General features: G+C 56.0%; 6 protein-coding genes across 6 annotated transcripts; 4 read left to right on the forward strand and 2 right to left on the reverse strand.

The window, feature by feature from the left end:
• Positions 1-543: 543 nt before the first annotated feature.
• On the forward strand, positions 544-1,047 carry D7B24_005513 (uncharacterized protein; the record flags this gene model as incomplete). The annotated part of the gene is made up of 1 exon (XM_028639664.1): positions 544-1,047. The coding sequence occupies one exon, from the start codon at positions 544-546 to the stop codon at positions 1,045-1,047; it is 504 nt and encodes a 167-aa protein (XP_028496029.1).
• A 1,141-nt stretch (positions 1,048-2,188) lies between these two features.
• Positions 2,189-3,405, forward strand: D7B24_005514 (uncharacterized protein; the record flags this gene model as incomplete). Its single annotated transcript, XM_028639665.1, has 3 exons — positions 2,189-2,393; positions 2,452-2,680; positions 2,757-3,405. 3 exons carry the CDS (start codon positions 2,189-2,191, stop codon positions 3,403-3,405), a joined length of 1,083 nt encoding a protein of 360 aa, XP_028496030.1.
• A 589-nt stretch (positions 3,406-3,994) lies between these two features.
• Positions 3,995-6,423, forward strand: D7B24_005515 (uncharacterized protein; the record flags this gene model as incomplete). The annotated part of the gene is made up of 8 exons (XM_028639666.1): positions 3,995-4,503; positions 4,578-4,939; positions 4,996-5,114; positions 5,167-5,276; positions 5,322-5,448; positions 5,503-5,558; positions 5,614-5,823; positions 5,877-6,423. 8 exons carry the CDS (start codon positions 3,995-3,997, stop codon positions 6,421-6,423), a joined length of 2,040 nt encoding a protein of 679 aa, XP_028496031.1.
• A 1,145-nt stretch (positions 6,424-7,568) lies between these two features.
• D7B24_005516 (uncharacterized protein) lies at positions 7,569-9,181 on the forward strand (the record flags this gene model as incomplete). Its single annotated transcript, XM_028639667.1, has 3 exons — positions 7,569-7,833; positions 7,895-7,983; positions 8,039-9,181. 3 exons carry the CDS (start codon positions 7,569-7,571, stop codon positions 9,179-9,181), a joined length of 1,497 nt encoding a protein of 498 aa, XP_028496032.1.
• A 4,177-nt stretch (positions 9,182-13,358) lies between these two features.
• D7B24_005517 (uncharacterized protein) lies at positions 13,359-14,865 on the reverse strand (the record flags this gene model as incomplete). The annotated part of the gene is made up of 3 exons (XM_028639668.1): positions 13,359-13,597; positions 13,664-14,620; positions 14,676-14,865. The coding sequence occupies 3 exons, from the start codon at positions 14,863-14,865 to the stop codon at positions 13,359-13,361; spliced, it is 1,386 nt and encodes a 461-aa protein (XP_028496033.1).
• A 903-nt stretch (positions 14,866-15,768) lies between these two features.
• On the reverse strand, positions 15,769-18,663 carry D7B24_005518 (uncharacterized protein; the record flags this gene model as incomplete). Its single annotated transcript, XM_028639669.1, has 4 exons — positions 15,769-17,302; positions 17,357-17,861; positions 17,923-18,232; positions 18,316-18,663. The coding sequence occupies 4 exons, from the start codon at positions 18,661-18,663 to the stop codon at positions 15,769-15,771; spliced, it is 2,697 nt and encodes an 898-aa protein (XP_028496034.1).
• Between the last annotated feature and the right edge of the window lie 706 nt (positions 18,664-19,369).

Here is a 19,369-nt window from a genome sequence, read left to right on the forward strand (position 1 = left end):
ATCAGCCCCCCTGGGCCTCCATGCCAAGTGCCCCAAGTTCCATAATCATCGCGATGTCAGATCTCCTCTCCAGACGAAGAATGATGCCCCAGCCCACCCTTGCAAGATCAGATCGTATCGAACGTGGGACACCCTCGCGTCAATGACATGCGAGGCTGTATTTTCTGAGATCCTGCAACCTAACGTGATCTAGTGGATCAGATCGTCATTCCTCTCAATTCAGCGCGGGTCTCTCGGGACCCTCCAATGGACGTGTCGCCATGGTCCACCAGGAGAAACGGTGCGGCACGGAAGCATAGTTTCTCCAGGCGTTTGCCCATCAGGGTTCACAATGATGCCACAGTCCTCCGTGTGCCAGAGAACCGAACTTCCCAGTACTTCAACAACATCAACCCCGCCAAATCGTCCGTCCCCTTTTCTCTGCGTTTTGAGGTCCCTGCAGACTTCCCGACGCTCCAGTGGTCCCGATTTGACTGCCCGATCGAGTTTGCACAAGTCGTCTTTCGACCAAACCTTCTCCGATAAACCATATCCATTCAAAACATGGCATCGCAAGCAGGCCAAATCAAACTCAAGACTGTCAGCGCCGGGTTCAACCTCCCACCTGCCTACAGCCTTTTCTTTCTCGTCATCGAACCGATATCTGCCCTCGTTGGGGCTTTCTTTGCCCACTTCAAGCCGGAGGTGTACCTTGAGCTTACCCACGCTGCTACGGCCCCCTCGACCCTCCCCCTTGGTACCGGTATCGCCATGTCACAGCTTGCCAACCTCTACCTGTTTTTTGCATTGAACGAGGCGATCGTCCTACGTGCCACTGCCGACCTCAAGGTGTGGTCAGCCGTTCTCTTCGTCCTACTCGTGGCGGACCTGGGCCATCTCTACACCGTTCGAGCACTGGGGCCAGGCATCTATTATAATGTCGCTGGTTGGAACGCCATTGGCTGGGGCAACGTACCCTTCGTCTATTTCGGTGCCATCATGAGAATAGCCTTCCTCTCAGGAATTGGTCTTGGGAACAAAGCTGTTCCCACGAAGAAGCAAAAATAAATACAGTGCGAAGGCCAAGTCTACAGGTGGGCTGGACCACTTCCAGGCTAGACTTCGACTGCCCCAGCGCCCTCCCCGCTCCCATCCCCGTTCCCCGGCCAGAGACTTCTGTCTATCCACTCTGTCGCTCCATGGAGTAGACCAGTCTGATGATATTCTGTATCAGTCACGAGATTCCGAGAGGCACAGCGGCAGGCATTGCTGCAACAGAAACCCGAGCACATACCGACATGCTTCTGACTTCAGTGCCCCTCTGTTCTCGATGCGACGGAAAAGTAGGGGGAAATCGGTTTCCATGTCGGCATTGAAGCTGATTGGTCTACATCCCATCCCCGTCACAGATGATAATCCCAAAGAATCAGCTGTGTTGCTGCGGGCTCGGTACGCACCACCTAACTTGCCCGAATCCCCCGCCCTCTTACCCTCACTCCGGCAGGTCTATCTAGTCAGGCTACCAGGTGTTCAACCGCTCCAAGCGTGCTGGTGTGTCTGGACACCCGAATACTTACAAAAGTTTTCTGATGGGGGCTGGTTCTGATTGACGGAGAAATCGGCACTAGATCGGAACATCCACCGGGACAATTGCTTTGCAACTTATCACTCCTGAGTGGGGCCTGCGCGGGGCTGGCCAGCGTCAGAAATGGAATGAGGCCAATCGCTGGTCTTTGCGGCGGCCGACGAGCCAAATTTCTGGAGCGAACTGGGGTGTGCTGGATGGAGTCGACTTCTGGGTACACCCCCCCTAACCACCATGGGACACCTGGGCAGCATCATGCTCCCCCATTCCTTGACATCTGCCCCTTCTCGGCGCTGGGTTGGCCGTGGGCTGTGGCTTGGGGGCCATCGAAAGGTGGGCGCGTCTCCAGAAAGACACTACGCGGGGCAAGGTCACAGCTCTTAGGTGGGGGTTCGGTGGTTGATGAACGAGGGACGAGGGGAGAGATTGGGATTGAACCGTGGTCTCTTAAATATTGGGCGGCCTGTCGTCCCGCGTTGGACTTGCTTCCTGTTCCTCCCTCTCTTCTTCTTCCCATTTGAAATCGGTGCCTTCTCTAATCTCAATTATCTTGCACGTCTTGCCATCGATCAGACATCTTATTGTGCCGCTTCACCACCGCCAATCCACATCCCAGACGCCAACATGCCTTATCCCGAGAAATTCACTGGTTTCCAGGTCAAGGGCGCCGATACCTGGCAGGAGTTCCACAAGCAGGAGTTCGACGCCAAGCCCTTCGGTGACTACGACATTGACATCAAGATCGAGTGCTGCGGCGTCTGCTCTAGTGATGTCCACACCGTCCGTGGTGACTGGGGCGCGCAACCCTACCCCCTGGCTGTCGGTCACGGTAAGCTACCATTTGGCTCTTTCTACGATGGCGGCACGTCTCTAATGAACCATCACAGAGATTGTCGGCAAGGCAATCAAGGTCGGCTCCAAGGTCACCACCGTGAAGGAGGGCCAGCGCGTCGGCGTCGGCGCCCAGTCATGGGCTTGCCTCGACTGCAAGCAGTGCAAGAACGACAACGAGACCTACTGCAAGGACCAGCTCGACACTTACGGCGCGACATGGCCTGACTCTGGTGTCGTCTCCCAGGGCGGTTACTCTTCTCATGTCCGCACCCACCAGCACTGGTAAGTGGTCATCGACGGCACTCCTACACGTGCTGCTGTTGAGGACAATGGCCAGTTGAGGCTGACGTGTTCACAGGGTCTTCCCCATCCCCGAGGGTCTTCCTAGCGAGGTTGCCGCTCCCATGCTTTGCGCAGGCTTGACGGCTTACAGCCCCCTCGTCCGCAACGGCGCCGGCCCTGGCAAGAAGGTCGGCATCGTCGGCATTGGTGGCATCGGTCACTTTGGTGTGCTCTTCGCCAAGGCGCTGGGTGCTGAGGTCTGGGCCATCTCGCGCTCGCGCTCGAAGGAGGAGGACTCGCTCAAGATGGGTGCCGACGGCTATATCGCGACCGCCGAGGAGAACTGGAACGAGAAGCACAAGATGAGCTTTGACCTCATCGTCAACACAGCCTCGTCCTCCGAAGGCTTTGACCTCTCCACCTACCTCACCCTGCTCGACGTTCACGGCAAGTGGGTGTCGGTTGGCCTTCCCGGCGGTGGCGGCTTCGAGGTCCGCAACCAGGACTTCCTGCCCAACGGCTGCTTCATCGGCAGCTCGCACCTGGGCAGCAGGAGGGAGACGCTTGAGATGCTGGATCTTGCGGCGGAGAAGAAGCTCTTCACGTGGGTGGAGAAGATCCCCATCAGCGCCGAGGGTCTCAAGACGGCGATGCAGGGCGTCGAGGCGTCCAAGGTGCGCTACCGATACTGCATGACCGGGTACGAGGAGGCTTTCGGTGCGTAAAGAGACCGAGAACCGATGGTGCTGTGTTGTGTATAGGTAGCTGGGTGGGGTGACGAAGCGAATTAAAATGGAGATTTCAATGTTCACTGGCCTGGCCCGCCTTGTGTTGTTGGTGTCTGTCGGGTATCTGGGCTTTGGACGCTCAAAAACTTGTCATCGGCTCGGGTCAATCAGCGCCTTCTGTCCCACCAAGGACCCCTCATCCCCAAAGGAGACTAGTGCGGGGTTGCCCTTCTGTGGCTTTGGCCGCCTCAGAAAGGCGCGACCCGCTGGTATGGCGTCAAAGAGACGTGCCCCGCCTTGCGACCGTGTGACTGTGCAAGTGACTGGCTGTGACTGTGACTCTTTCCTCGAGCTCTCTGGCTCTGGCGTCGCCTCCCCCCCCCCCCCCCCCTCCCCAAAGACCCCATCTGCCATCGACTGCAATTTTGCAAAACCCCCACTCGTCACAACGGCACCGAAAAAGGTCCAATCGAAGAGACGGAATACACATCTCGTGCCTCGACCTAGATTCCTGCCTGTCCATTGCTCGGGCTGACTGCCAGAATCTCTCAGCAACCCGTCCACCACGATCACCACCCTCGCCGTCATGGCGACCGCCGAGCCAATTCTCCCCGTCAAGGGTAAGAACAACGTCTTGGTCACTTCCGCCCTTCCCTATGTCAACAACACGCCCCATCTCGGCAACGTCATCGGCAGTGTCCTCTCCGCCGATGTTTTTGCGCGCTTCTCCCGCGCTCGCGGCAACCCGACCATCTTCATCTGCGGCTCCGACGAGTACGGTACTGCCACCGAGACCAAGGCCCTTGAGGAGGGCGTCGACCCGGAGACACTGTGCCGAAAGTACCATGCCGTCCATAAGGGCATCTACGAGTGGTTCAACCTGTCCTTTGACATTTTCGGCCGCACTCCGACCGAGCAGCAGACCGAGATTGTCCAGGATATCTTCCGCAAGCTGTGGCAAAACGGCTACATCGAGGAGCGCGAGACGACCCAGCCCTTCTGCCCAGTTCACCACAGCTTCCTGGCAGATCGCTTTGTGGAGGGTGAATGCTCCCTCTGCGGCTACAACGACGCCCGTGGCGACCAGTGTGACAAGTGAGTCTCGCCACCTTGCTTTTGTTTTTGCCATTCAACTTTGTCTTTTAAAACATCAGCTAATGACTGGAAAGGTGCGGCAACCTTCTCGATCCCCTCGAACCCGAGCCTGAGGCCGGCAACGCCAAGCCCGACGATGACATTGCTGCGAAGGCCACTGGGTGGTTGATCAACCCTCGATGCAAGCTGGACGGCGCCAAGCCCGACAAGAAGCAGACGAAGCACCTTTTCCTTCGTCTCGACGCGCTTAAGGAGCCGCTCATCGATTGGTTCAAGAAGGCGAGCACTGAGGGCGCGTGGAGCACCAGCGCCCAAACCATCACTCAGGCGTGGATCGACAAGGGACTGAAGCCGCGCGGTATCACGAGAGACCTCAAGTGGGGTGTTCCCGTTCCTACAGATGTTACTGGCGAGGACTATGCCGCCAAGGTTTTCTGTAAGTTGCTGAGAGGGTCTGTTTTTTATCATATCTCATTGCTGACCAGACGGTAGATGTTTGGTTCGATGCCTGCATTGGCTACGTCTCGATCACGAAGAACTATACCGATGGGGCCGACCTCGCCGGCAAGAAGTGGGAGCAGTGGTGGAAGAACCCGGATGAGGTCAAGCTGGTGGGTGATTTTGCAATCTTGATGTGAAGCGCGCGGCTGAGCAACGTCACAGTACCAATTCCTCGGCAAAGACAACGTCCAGTTTCACAGCACCGTCTTCCCCGCGTCGCAGCTCGGCACCAACGAAAACTGGACCAAGGTTCACAAGATCTCTGCCACTGAGTAGGTTCGTTGAGCAGACCGCAGAATCGGCGCTAACATTGATAGGTACCTCAACTATGAGGGTGGCAAATTCAGCAAATCGCGTGGTGTCGGCGTCTTCGGCAACCAGGTCCAGGAGACTGGCGTTCCTTCGGATGTCTGGAGATATTACCTGCTCTCGCGCCGTCCAGAGGTTTGTAGCCACGATTCACCGGACAATTTGATTTTGATGTTGACCATATCACAGACGTCAGACTCGGAGTTCATGTGGCAGGAGCTGGTGGATGGCAACAACAACGAATTGTGCGTGTACCCGTACCGTGTATGCCTCAATTCGAAGTCTAATAACCTTTCGCAGGCTGAAGAACCTCGGAAACTTTTGCCAGCGAGTCATCAAGTTTGCGCAGGCCAAGCTTGACACTACCGTTCCCGATTACACCAAGTTCGGTCTCAACGACTACCTAAAGAACCACGTCAAGGAGGTCAACGTGAACCTCAAGGAGTATATTGCCAACATGGAGGGCACCAAGTTCCGCGATGGTCTCAGAAGCATTCTGTCCATCTCGGCGTAAGTGCCATGTCTAACCCACGCTCGTAAGCCTACTGCTGACTTTCCCACAGCCTCGGCAACAAGTTGCTTCAGGACAACAAGCTCGACAACAAGCTTCTCACTGAGGAGCCTGATCGCTGCGCGGCCATTATCGGCCTGGCACTCAACCAGATTGCGCTCATCGCCAGCATTCTGAACCCATACATGCCCGTGACGTCCAAGGCTATCTTTGAGCAGCTAGGCGTGGAGCCTACGCCGACGATCCCGGACGAGTGGGTCACGGACGCGATCAAGCCCGGCCAGAAATTGGGCGAGGCGAAGCATTTGTTCTCGCAAATCCCCGCGAGCAAGATTGAGGAGTGGCGCGAGGCATTTGGCGGCGAGGAGGTGCGCAAGCAAAAGGAGGAGGCGGCCGCCAAGGCAGCTGCTAAGAAGGCGGCCAAGGAGAGGGAGAAGGAGAAGAAGCGCCTTAAGAAGGAGGCTGCTAAGGCCGCCGCTGCTTCTGGCGCCGAGGCTGCGCCAGCGGGGGTGGAGTCCGGGGAGAAGAAGAGCGAGGCAGATCCTGCGATTGAGGCGGTCACTGAGGCGATTGCCAAGGCTGACGTGCACACCTCGTAAGGGGGCTAGGATTGCGGGGATGTTATTGACGATTGATGATGGTGGGGATACAGTGGGTGGCGTCAAGGGGTCGAAGCATGGGGCTGGGAACGGCCAAAGGGGAGGAGCGTTAGGACCATGATGGCCTAGGAACGAAATCTTGAGGTCTTTACTGCCGCTGCGAAGCCATCGTGACAGAAGCTGTCACCGTTTTCATTTGCCCCCTTCAAGACGGCTTCTGGGGTTCCCCGCATTCACTCCTCATCTCCACGTTTTCCAAGAAAGGAATTGATTTCTGGTCATCTTCATCTCGCCGTGCATGAAAACCAGCAAGCGGTGCCTGGCTGTGTGAGCACCAGCAATTTGTGCCTCATCTAAAAAAACCGACTGCCTCGCTTGCATTCAAGCCGAGCGAAAACGTCCGTCTGTCCGTCGTCCGAGGCGCAGAGCCACGATCGGCACTCGTCCGTGGAGGCGGTCCAATGGCTACCCCTGGTACGGGAGCCCGCCCGCCCCGCGGTAGTTGGAGCGAGCTTCCGGCTCCCCCGCTTTCAAAACGTCTTCTGGGCTTGCATACTTAGCCTCGGACAGGCTCCTCTGAGCCAGCGCGATGACCGCTGGGCGGTGATGGCCCGAAATCTTTGTGTTTGCATGTGCCTGTGCCTGCGCCCCTGACCAGCCTGTTCGTCTCGTCTTGTGAGATGTTCTTGTGGCAAAGAGGCTGGGGGGGGCGAGAAGAGAATGGAAACTTGGGTTCAGAGTCGGACTGGGACTGGGTCTGGGGTTCGACGTCACATTTAGCATGAATGGGGAGAGACGCTACCCCACGCGGAGAGCGAGAGATTCCAACGGCGGAGAAGCCTGGATGCAGATTAGGTTAGGTCTAGCACCCCAGTCCTTCTGTAGGCATGCTGAATGGTTCACCCCTGGTTTATATTCGGTCCTCGGGCCAGTGGATGCCGGTGAATTGATGGAACGTCATATGAGGTGCGAGCAAGCTTCCGTCTTGGGAAAGCAGAGAAACGGAGGGGATGTGGAGGAGGGGGGAAGAAAGCTGCCGTGGTTTTGGCCGATCAGTATAAGAGGCCTGGGAGTCGCAGGTTCTTCTTGCAGGGCGTGCAGGTAAGCAGAGACGACTAGCCATCTCACGTCTACTATCGCCCATCATGGTTGCTGCTTCTAAGATTCTGTGCTCTGGCGCACTGTTCTCCTCCCTCGCGGCGGCAAGGTGGATCGTTCCCGGCGGCCGCTGGATCGATACCGATGGCGGCCTCGTCAACGCCCACGCTGGTGGTGTCACCAGGGAGGAGGAGACGGGCAAGTTCTTCTGGTTCGGCGAATACAAGATCCAGGGCCAGGAGGAGGGTGGTGGTGTTTCGGTCTACAGTTCGGATGATCTCGTTACATGGGAGAACCACGGACTTGCACTCAGTACGTTTCCTCTGTAGGGGACAAACTAGCAGTGTGAGTGTATACTGACGAATGGCGGCAGTCCCTGAGGAGGGTCACGAGTTTATTTCACCCGAAATGATCATCCAGAGGCCCAAGGTTGTGTACAGCCGCGAAACCCAGCAGTACCACGTATGTCGGCCGATGCGCAGTGACCCTCCCTAATCCTGTTCGCTAACAGCACTAGATGTGGTGGCACGCCGACGATAGCAAGTACAGCCTCCTTCTTCAGGGCCTTGCCGTCTCGCCCAATATCACGGGCCCCTACACCTTTGTCGACGCCACGGCGCCCCTCGGCAACTGGTCCCAGGACTTTGGCCTCTTCACCGACAACTACGGCGATGGACGCTCGTACGCACTCTACTCTAACGGCGACAGGCGTGAGGGCCGCGACGTCTACCTCTCTGTCTTTAACGAGAACATCACCGAGGTTGAGGAGGTTACGTTCCGCTTCAACAAGTACGATCTTGAGGCGCCGACCATTCTCCAGACGGACAAGAGTTACTATGCGCTCATGAGCCATAAGACGGGCTACAGGCCCAACAATGTCGTTGCCTTCCGCGCCGACAAGCTCGAGGGGCCTTGGAGCCAGCCCTTCATGGTGGCCAAGCCGTACACGCGCACTTACAGCTCGCAGAGCGGCTTCTCGCTGCGCATTGAGGGCACGGAGAAGACGACGTACCTGTACATGGGTGACCAGTGGGATCTCAACTCGCTCTGGGAGGCGAGATACATCTGGCTCCCCGTTGAGATTGACGACGACAAGGGCAGCCTCGAGGTCAAGTGGCACGACGTCTATGACCTCAATGTCGAGACTGGTGTCGTGACCCCTATCGAGGGCACCTCGTACCCGGTCGTCGACGCCAAGATCGAGGGCAACGCCTGGCTCCAGGAGGCCAACTTTGCCAGCGACGGCCGCATCGCGACGGGCATCTACGGCAACGACAGCACCGTCACCTTCAGCGGCATCGAGGGCGCCGGCAGCAAGCAGTGGGTCTCGTTCTACTATCAGAACACAGACGACATGGGCTTCGGCGACCAGCCGGGTGGCACACCCGACCGCATCAACGGCACGTGGCAGCTCAGGCGCATCAGCAGCGTTGTCGTCAACGGCAAGGTCGAGGAGCTCGAGACGCTGTACCAGAGGGACACCCACAAGGGCATAATTGCCTCGGCACCACTGCTGCTGGATCTCGAGGCTGGCTCCAACAACACCATCAAGATTGGTGGCCTGTCCAACGGCTTCGACTTCAAGGGCGCCGACATCGACCGCATCGTCGTGTACCCGCCCGAGCCTGTCAAGAACAAGTGCAAGAAGAGGGCTGCCTAAGCGAAGGAGCCGAGAGACTGGTGCCTGGTCGTGAGGTCGGAGACTGATAGTTGCGAACATGGTGGTGATGGGCTGTGGAGGGAAGGCTGTGCTGCCTGTAGTGCCGCATACATATCTACCTGGTACCTACCTACCTTAGGTAGGTAGACATTTAAAAGTAAGGTAGGCAAAGTACCTTACCCAGCCGTAGCTGCAACATCTGCATAGCCTCGTACCACCGAATAAAACTTCTTCTACATCCCAAGGCTGCTACTCAAACCCATGTCTTCTGTCCCACCATCACATGCTGTGCGCAATGCGAAAGCCAATACGAAGCAGTACCAATCTTCAGCCGGCTGCCCTCTAATGAGGGTGGAGTTTGGGGGGTGATTCCCCAATTAGCACCACCTCGAGGCGAATGATCGGCTGCTAGTTGGGACAAGGCAGACCATTCAGGACTGATGACACTGAAAAGGCTGCGTCTCACGGCTAACAGGATCTCCCCTATCCTGTTTACGATTCGTGGTCGCCTTCTCTTGGCGCATATATGCTGTGTACTTAGCTTTCCATGTTTGTGTGCAGAGAAGCCTGGTGGCCGGCTTCCAACGCAGTCGATGCGGCACGAGACTGATTCTGACTGATACGTAATCCATCGTGGCGTATCTCTGACATCATTCGGTGTTCGCCGACGCTTGCGTCGTAAGATATCGTCGTGCGCCGGCCGGACAGAGGGGTTCTCAGTCCTTGGCCGACTACCTACTTATCTCGGTCTGCTTAAACGTTCCGTCCTGCGTCTCCCACTTGCCTACAAAGGGGCTCCAGGGCCACATTCGAACGCCGTACTATTTGTAAGGCGCTTTGATATCTTGAATTCTGCGTAGTGGACAGATTATCGAAAGTTGAAAGAGGAGAAGTGAAGCCATCACCGACTCGATGCGTGGTGCACTCACCAGGCGCGAGAGGCTTGGTCCAGCCTGAATGTCAGCCCCCAAGCTGGCAAGTGAGGGTGGCCCTCCTGCGCCTCTTGTTCCCATCTCTGGTCTGTAAGCACTCAGCCTGCAAGTCCGGTCAGAGTACTACCACCACTTGCAGCGTTTTGGCGTCGACTGCTGACCGAGCTCGCATGGGCTGATGCATCCCTCGACAGAGCCTCGTCTGCGATTTTGCTGTGCAAGGTTGATGTCACGCTAATGACAAGATCCCATGGCCTGTGCAAATCCCCAAAAGGCTTATCTTACCGGTTTGGGTACATCTCAATGGTGTCTCGGTGTCGTGTCAATGTGAATAGCTAACAGGGCGGTTCAACCAAGGGGCCCCGAAGGTAAGAGACCCAGAAGTCGGCTCCGCGCATGAGCATGTCCCGTGCGCCCATGACAGCAAGTCCAAGGCACAACTTGCATAAATAAGGTAGTAATACACGGCTGAGATGGGCATCTTCCTGGTTCGGATCAACGGTACGCAAAGCAAGTGAAGCCATCCCGCGCTGCTCCTTGAAAACACCTACCTTCTGCACGTCATTCTTCCGCACTTACCGTTTTGCTAGGTTCCTTTAAAGTTGAACTGTTGATATTTCAGCTTCACAGCCTGGCCTCAGAAGGAGCCTAGTCATGTTGAGCCCGTTCAGGCAACACCCTGCGATTGATCAGCCAATGGACCCTGTATGGAGGCTTGTCCTGCCCGTGATGTGCTCCCTTTTCAAGCGCAGCCCCCACCCCCACCTCCTACTTGGTCCAGCTAGGCACCTAAATTCGGCTAACAATCGCATTCACCAAACATGACATTCATCAAGTCTCTTTGTGTCCATTCCCTAGGTACTGTATATGATAATTCACCTTGCCTGCTCATCGTCTACACCACCCGAATGCACTGCCCCTTTCCCGCTGTTCTTTCTAATGTCATCTGATGAACCCTATGATACGGACCTACCTATGTCCAACCCAATTCGTGAATATATTAACTAGTAGGTAGGATACTTAAGCTGAAGTTGTCCTGGCCTGTACAAACCCCTCGTCTTCTCTCCACCATACCAGCGAGCTCATCATTCGCACTACGTTGGGAACGTGCCTCGGGCTTTTCTCCCCTATTCGCTGCCTGCCAAAAACCACCACCGCCGACTCGGAGACTGAGATGCACCGCACCAATAAGAAGTATGATCACAGATGCCAACATCCTCGATGTGAGGTGAAGCACAGTTATCGTAGCTTCCGCGGCCATCGTGTATACTCAAACTACTGCGGGGCTCGTGAGTTCTTCGTCTAGTACTAAGTTTCGTTTCGCACAATACCTGGCACTGACTCGGCCCTCAGACACTTGTCGTGCGACTCATGACGATCCTGTCAAATTTTGCCAAAAGTCCAAGGATATTGGAACGAGTTACTGCAAAGACCGTAAATATTTCCTGCTTCCCTTCTAGTTCACTCTGTCGTGTGCGGTCACTGATGTCGTCGTAGACCTGCGTTGCGGCTATCAAGGCTGTCGGAACCCTCCCCTTAGCCCACCGAGCTCCCTCTACCCGTTTGTCTGCTGTGACCGTGAGTTTCCCTGAGATGGCTGTCAGTAGCTCTGCCAATGCTAACATCGTAACACCAGATGTGTGCAGTTCCACCGGTTGTCACAAAGCAAAGGGTCCTGGCCTAGAGACTTGTCCTGACCATGCGACGAAGTGTCTTCATCACCAATGCAACAGAACAACAGACATTGGAGGGGGCTACTGTCGCTTGTTGCACAAATGCAACATCCAGGGCTGTCCCCACGAACGCCAACAGTTGGCCGAACCGCCTAGCCAGTTCTGCAGCCGGCACTGTTGCCGCGATGGCACTTGTTCAACTGCGGTGCACGATGCCTCAAACAACAACTCCCATTTTTGCGAGGCGCACGAGTGCAAACTTGCTGGTTGCTTCCGCCGCGGAGACACCCGAGGCGGTTACTGTGATCTCCACGGCTGCCAGGCACCGGGCTGTGCCAATACCAAGCTGCCGAGAGGCAACCTTTGCAGCGACCACAAGTGCAGGCTAGGAAACTGCCTGGCGCTTTCGCAACAGCCTCGCGCATTCTGCCGCGATCACAACTGCGTTTTCCAAGGTTGCCCACACACGAGGGCTGATCACGTTACCGCCCCGGGTCTATGCATCGATCATCTCGTGGGCGACGTTGCCCGGGAAAGGGAGGCCGCCCGCAACATCGAGCGCAACTTGTGGGAGCAGAGGCTCCGTGATGAAGAAAAGTCCCGTTACATCGAACGGAAGCGCAGAGAGATGTATGCGAGGCAAGCTGTCGAGCGCGACGCCCTAGAACGGGGTCGAGACTTTCGCGGAACTATAGATGAGTACTGGGAATCGTTGGCCCGGATGAACCAGAGACACAGACGGGAGTGTCGCGAATTCACACTTCGTTGGGAACGCAGATTTGCTCGCGGCGATATGGATCAGTTTCTCGACCGGGCTATTGGATCCCGCATGACCTCAGCTAGGAGGCCTCATGAGCGCTCAAACTCCGACGAGAGTTCTGAAATCCGCTCAGATCTTAGCTCGCAGACTTTAGTGGGATCATGATTGACAGTATTTCTATTTTGTTTGCTGACTTGTTTTTCTTCCGGCCTTTCTCCTCTTTCTTTCCGCGTTCTGGTACTCGATAGGGGCAGACAGAAAATACATGGGATAGAATCGCGTCTTTGCCTGTGCACAGGGCTACTACGGAACATGGCGTCAGTAAATACCTATCAGGCAGCTTCCTTAACTTAGGAATTGGGAAATCGTTGAGCCAGGAGAATGCCAACATGGAAAACAAAGATATTCTACGTTTGGAGCAAGCATCTCGCATCGCGCTTGATGGATACTCCGAATAAATACCAAGTGATGGAAACTCTTGACCACACATCGCTGTCAGGTGACCAAGCTGACGTCTTCTTGCCTACGGCAATCCGTCTACTGTCCTGCTAATCAATCCAGATATACCGCGACATTGATCTGCAATACGATATATTATGAGCTCTGTATGGAGGGTATTCAAGATGCACCCCACCAGATTTCAGCGTGAGCTCTGCTTCAAGTTGTGACGCGCGACCCGGACACGCCAGCCCAAGTGCTTGTTGCAAGAATATATTACTATTACCCATTCATTATTCTGCTTTGATACCCCTACTATCATGCCATGCTCACAACCAGGACTGGCCGTGTCACGCACGTCTAAACCGTACGCTTCAAATCTTCGCCCGTATATCGAACCAGGAACCAACGAGAAGAGCTCGAGCGGCAAAAAGACCAGCACCGCCAAGGGTGACGATGGCCATGTACAACCCGGCCAGCGGCGAGGAGCCCATCGACTCGAGAAGCTGGCCTCCGATAGGCACGGTGATCAGCACGGCGAAGCTCACGACAAAGTTCATCGTGCCGTAGAAGCGCCCATAGTCCTTAGGCTCACACGTCTTGCCCATGCACACTGCGATTGTCAGCGGTTATTCGAAACGAGCTATGTGAATAAAGCTTCAGGGAGACAAGGGCATACCTGGCACAAGTGATAGGAAGGATCCTGATCCGAGGCCCCAGCAGGCGGAAAAGGCGTAGAGGGCTTCGATATGGCGGGCCCCAAATGGTAGAAGCGTCACGCCTGTAGTGACAAAGGTGAAGACGATCATGACGAGGAGTACGTTGAGGTGGCCAAGGCGGTCGCCGACTGCGCCGGGGAGAAGACGGCCCACGAACGAGAAGCCGTTCATAATGGCGATGAGATTGTAACCCGTTTCAGCAGGGAAGCCGGCCCAGGTCACGAGCGTGGGAAGGATACCAGTGACGCCGAAGATGACGAATTCGAGCATGAAGAAGGCTCCTGTGACGAAGGAGAACGGAGGAGAGTTGAAGGCCGTGAAGTTGAGGGCAGCGTTCCGTTTGGGCTGCGCAGGAGTGGCGGTAGAACCCGTGTTGGCGGCCAGCACACCGGCATCCATGGAACCCATAAGACTAGGGAAGGGGTATAGGCACCCAACGCCGGGCACCATCATGCCTGTGATGACGAACCCGAGGCCTCGCATGGACCATTGCCAGCCCCAGCTTGGAAGCACGGAACGCAGCATCAAGGGAAAGATCACGGCGCCCACAGATGAGCCAGTGAGGGCTAGGCCCATGGCGAGGCCGCGATATCGGACAAAGAGCTTACCCACGACGGCAATGGCGACTGTCGAGGCGACGGCGGAGCCAAGGCCACCGAGGAGACCAAGGCAGAGCATAAAGTGCCAGTACTCGGTACATCCACCTAGCAGGAAGAATGTCGGTATCGTGAGGACGACAGCAACAGGGGCAAGGCGGCGGGAACCATAGCGGTCCATTAACGGCCCAACCTGGATGCCGAGGAAGAGGGAGAGAAAGGTATACATGCCGGTGATCCAGCCGACATCACGAGCAGAGTAGTCTCTAAGCACGTTCAACTGCAAGTAGGCTTGAATGACGCCCACAGATTGCATCATGCCTGGCACTTGTCAGAAAAATTCTCCTGCGAAAGGGGGGAAAGGCTAGGTAGGCACCAAAAGACGGCATCAAGAACAAAAAGCTTCCTGCAACGCAAAGCCATGCTGCCGCCCTCTTCTCTACGTCGGCCGACTGCCTGGAGCCCGATGCTGATGGTGTATTTCGACTCGGCTCGTAGTCAAGAGGGACAGGAACTGTTCGGCCCGTCTCGACCAGCTCGAGGCGGTTGTCTGGGGCAGAGGCCATCTCGCTTAGTGGACGACAACTCAAACAACGAACAATGCAAGTTCAAGAGCTGAGTTTCGCGGGTTGGTTGACCTGTTCAGAACAGCTCCCTGTAATTGAAAGCGCAAGCTTTTCATTTCAACAAACATGGATCTAAAGGCTCTCACCTAGGCGACATCGGATTGGGCCTCTCGGCAACGCCTTGAAAGAGTCATCGCACGCAAGCGGTCTGGGGGTCATGAGCCCTACAGAAAGCGATGTCCACGCCCTTCGGGTGGAGCCCGCGGCCGCTTATGGGCTTCTTGGTATCCTAGTATCCCTGTAGAGTCTCTGCTGTAGGGCTGTCAGCTTCCACTATGTGGGTTCTGGGGGACATGAACCTGGTCTTGCGGAATCGATTACCCCATCGCCATCTCACTTCCTTATGCTAGAGCCATCCAGACGCCCGGGCGATGTCGGCCGGCCTCTTGCCAACGTCGCCGTTGGTGTTGGTGGGTATCAACATTGAGTGAGTGAGCTCCCATTGCCCGGCTCGGGCTTCATAGCCAATTGAACAGCAACTCATACGGCGGGATACTCATAGGCTGGGAACTCATTCTCGGCAGCACCCGTGAAAAGAAGCATCGTACATGGTCACATCAATCGTCAGGGTTCGCAGCGCCCTGTGCCATTCTTCAGCTGAAAGAAGCTTGCACAAAGTGCTTCCTGCGAAAAAATGACCATGCTTGAAAAGGAAGGTGATGCTATTATTATGGGACTAACTCGACAGCGCCGAAATTCATGGGATGCTATGCGTCTGAGTAAAGGGATAAAAAAAAAAGCTCGCAGACTAGATATAGAGAAATTCCCTGTCGTGTTCATCTTCGCAGTCGCACAATCGTCAATCATGGGGGTATCGTCCAACATTCGCCTAGATGGACATCACTAGCAGAGCTCCTTCTCAGATTCTGACGGTGTCGGCTGTGGTGTGACGAGAACACCTGGAGTGCTTGTGCCAGAGTCGAGTTTGTCAAAGTCGGAACTGCCAGAGCTCCTTTCCGACTTTGTGTCATCGTCTGGCTTGGTCTGACCTGCGATCTCGGGCGCGTCGTCATCATCACCATCTCCCTGGACGGACGAAGGAGCCGGCGCAGGTTCCGGCTCAGCCTCGTTGTCGCGCTCTCCCCCAGCGTTGACTTGAGCGTCATCTAGGTCGGCGCCGCCCTTCTTACCCATGCCGCCCTCCTCGAGATTGCCACCCTCCAGGACCACCTTCAGCTCGAGATCCTCGTCCATTGTGTAGACGCGAACACCGATGACGCAGATGGCATTCCACGGGTCAGGTGCATTCTCGTCTTCAGACTCGTAGATCTCGGCTTTGGTCAAGGGAGGTCCAGCGGGTTTCGCCCTGGGCTTGCGCACGAAGTCATCGTCGCTGTACAAGAGCTCGTGGTCCTCAATGGGGGAATCTGATGATTCGCCTTCCGAGACTTCTTCGATCTTTTTGGCAGCCTTCTTGGACGGCGCAGGTGGTGGAGTCGTCGCCTTTTCATCTTCAGCAGGAAGTCTCTCCTGGGTCATGATCTTCAGGGCATCCTTGGCATTCTGGTCCTGTTGTGTCGCCTCGTCCGCCTCATCATCTCCGCCTTCATCGTCGCCCTCTTCTGCTTCTTCCTTGGCCTTCGTGGCCTTGCGTTCTTTCTTTTCGAGGTTCTTGGCCTTCTGCTGCTTGTTAACCTGACGTGTGAGGCGGCGCCTCTCCCACTGCTTCCGGCGCTCCTCTTTGCGCAGGGCGGATGCTTTCTTCTGTTCCTTCTCCTTGCGCAGGCGGGAGACCTCCTCGAGATGAGCCGCGGCCTTGCTGTGGGCCAAGTCATAGGCGTAGCCCACCTGTGCAAGCTTGGCGTTACCACTGCGGTGCTTGCACTCGCGCTTAACGACGTCCTCAACAGAGTCAAGTTGCGTGTAGCGCTCAGCTTTGACGCTAATGAAAATGCTGTAGTCGCCAGCTGGCATGTCAGGAATCTCGATCGATACGGAACGGCTCATCAAATAGTTTCCGTGAGACCGGACAATGTAGTCCTCGGCGTTTGGTCGACCCTGCTCATGGACGCGGAAGTGAAGCTCAAACCGGTATTGGCCGTGGAGTCCCTTGAAGTACCGGTTATCCAGTTGGGACAGGGAAATGACCATTGGCGAGTCCTTGGTGAGTTTGACTTGGAACTTCTCGTTGTACTGTGGCTTCCAGGGAACATCGACGCCGATCCATCGTTGACAGCACCTCCACTTAGGGTCGTTGAACAGCCGCGTCCGGTCGAAATGCTGGAACTTGTTCAGGAAGTCCTCGTAAGAGATCCAGAAGACTGAATCGTTGCCGAATTGATGGCCGAGCTCTGCCTGGATCTCAGGAGTCCAGTCTCGAGAACCATCGGACCAGGCTCCCTCCCAGATACCTTTACGAATTTTGCCCCACGGGTTCCTTTTGGGTGTCAGCTCGCAAATCACACCCGGAACAGAAGTTCGGGTCACATACCTAAGCTTAACGAGCCGCGTCCCCGTTGACAATGTTTTGGCCTCCATGATCACGTAGGCATGACCCTCACAGATACCGACACGGTCGCCATATCCGCATTCAAGCAACCCCGTAGAGCAGCCGAACATGAATTCCGAGTTCACCTTGGACAATTCATTGTCCCAGAAGCTGTCGAGATCCAGAATATCAGACGTCAAAATCTCCGCCGTGACGCCACCAGAGAGATCTTCCAAGGCCTCGCCGATCCAGCCGCCCACCAGTGAAGCATAGTCGCCGTGGGCTTTGGCGTAAGCCTTCTCAAGAAGAGGGACCCAGGTTTCATTCTGATCGATACACTTGCCAAAGTAGAGGGCTTTTGATCCTGTCTGGTACGTTTGCCGGTACACGCGCTCCTGGTCTTCGCGATCAATCTGCTGGAGCAGCTCCCGCTGTTTACTCCTCGAATCCCAGGTGGGTGACTTGAGATAAAGCTTATCGTCGATGATGGAGTAGACCCACTCGCCGTCTTGCGTCCTGATCAGTACCTAATGCAATCGATCCGAATGCCAGCCGCAACATTTACATACCTCTGTAAAAGACAAAGCCATAGATGCCAACACGTGTGTCATATTCCACACAGATCCGCCGTAGACTCTCGGGCTCATTGGCCAGGGCCGTGAAACTGGCTATCAGCCAGCAATTGCCGATGCTGCCTTGCTGCACGTCCCTGCCGTCGACATTCTTCATGAACGTCGGCTTCTCGAAGATCTCGTGGACTCGCTTCACAGCCTTGGGCACTGAGGCGCTGCTGTCGGCGAGGGTGGCCTTGTTGATCGACCAATCCGTGGCACCAAGCCTGTTGAGGCAGTGTCCCTTGTACCATTTGAGGTCCCAATCCTATGGCGCGGGCAGCCGCGTTAGCGTTCCGTGCTCCGTGCTCGGCCAGAACCTGTGGTGGCGAGGGGTGTGCTTCTGCTTACCAGATCCCAGCCCGGGTCTCTGTAGCGCTGGTTTACCCTGCGGCACTCCTTGATGATCTTTTTGACCTTACGGCGGCACTCCTCGACGGCTCTCTCGTAGCCCGCGCTCATGAGCTCATTGGGTCGTTCGGGGCTCACAGGTGGCGGCACGGGGTCGAAGGGAAGTATTGCCAGCGCCTTGTTGAAGGTGCGCTTCTGAAACGTCTTCCAAATGTGGTTGATCGACTGTTGTGGCGGCACCTTCTTCTTCTTTTTCACCTTCTTGTCGGTGGTGCTCGTTGCAGAGGCGGGCGGAGGCCTCGGCCTCTTGGGGTCGTCGGACTCTTCGGAGGAGCTGTAGCCGTGCATAGTGGCGGGCGCGGCTCGAGTTGGGTTGCTGACGTTATGTTGTTGGGTCGCTGCAAGAGAGAACCTAGAAACAACTACAAAGTCTGCCGTTGAAATGAGAGCGCAGGTGTATATCAGAGGAACACGTATCTGGACATCTGTCAGTGGTGCTGCCATCAGTCATGAAAGACTCTCTTGAGGCACGACTCACGCAGTAGCAAGGCCAATATTTCTTGAGCTTTAACCAAAAGCGCGAAACCTAACAGAGAGACAAAAGAGCAACGGGCGACGAGTGGGCAGGGCCTTGAATCGAGAAACAGATGGTCTTTATATGTGAAGCCAAACCGGACACCAGAGCGAGCCTTGGTGCAATCAGGGGCCACACTTGGCATCCAGCGCGCGCCGCCCGTCTTGCCAATGGCTGGCCACCCATGTAGAATCATCACCCTGTCAGTAAGCTGGGTCCCACACCGCCGTGGACTGACAGGCGCAAGATGTGTAGTCCGCCATCCAGGTTGCCATTTGTGAGGGGGCCTGGCGCATGGCGTTGGTGTTTCCGTCCCCGAGGTTCAAGACAAGAGACAAGCCATATGCCGGCCAAGTGGGCCACCAGCCAGGGGGTAAGACTCCATCCTGGCAGGAAGCGGGTCGTAGCATTGAAACCAAGGGTCTTGTGAACAGGACACGGACAACGAAAACGGTTAACGATTCGTGCTCGAACCGGTCG

Source organism: Verticillium nonalfalfae (genome assembly GCF_003724135.2).
Source record: "Verticillium nonalfalfae strain VnAa140/NRRL 66861 chromosome Unknown scaffold_34, whole genome shotgun sequence".
Taxonomy (NCBI): domain Eukaryota; kingdom Fungi; phylum Ascomycota; class Sordariomycetes; order Glomerellales; family Plectosphaerellaceae; genus Verticillium; species Verticillium nonalfalfae.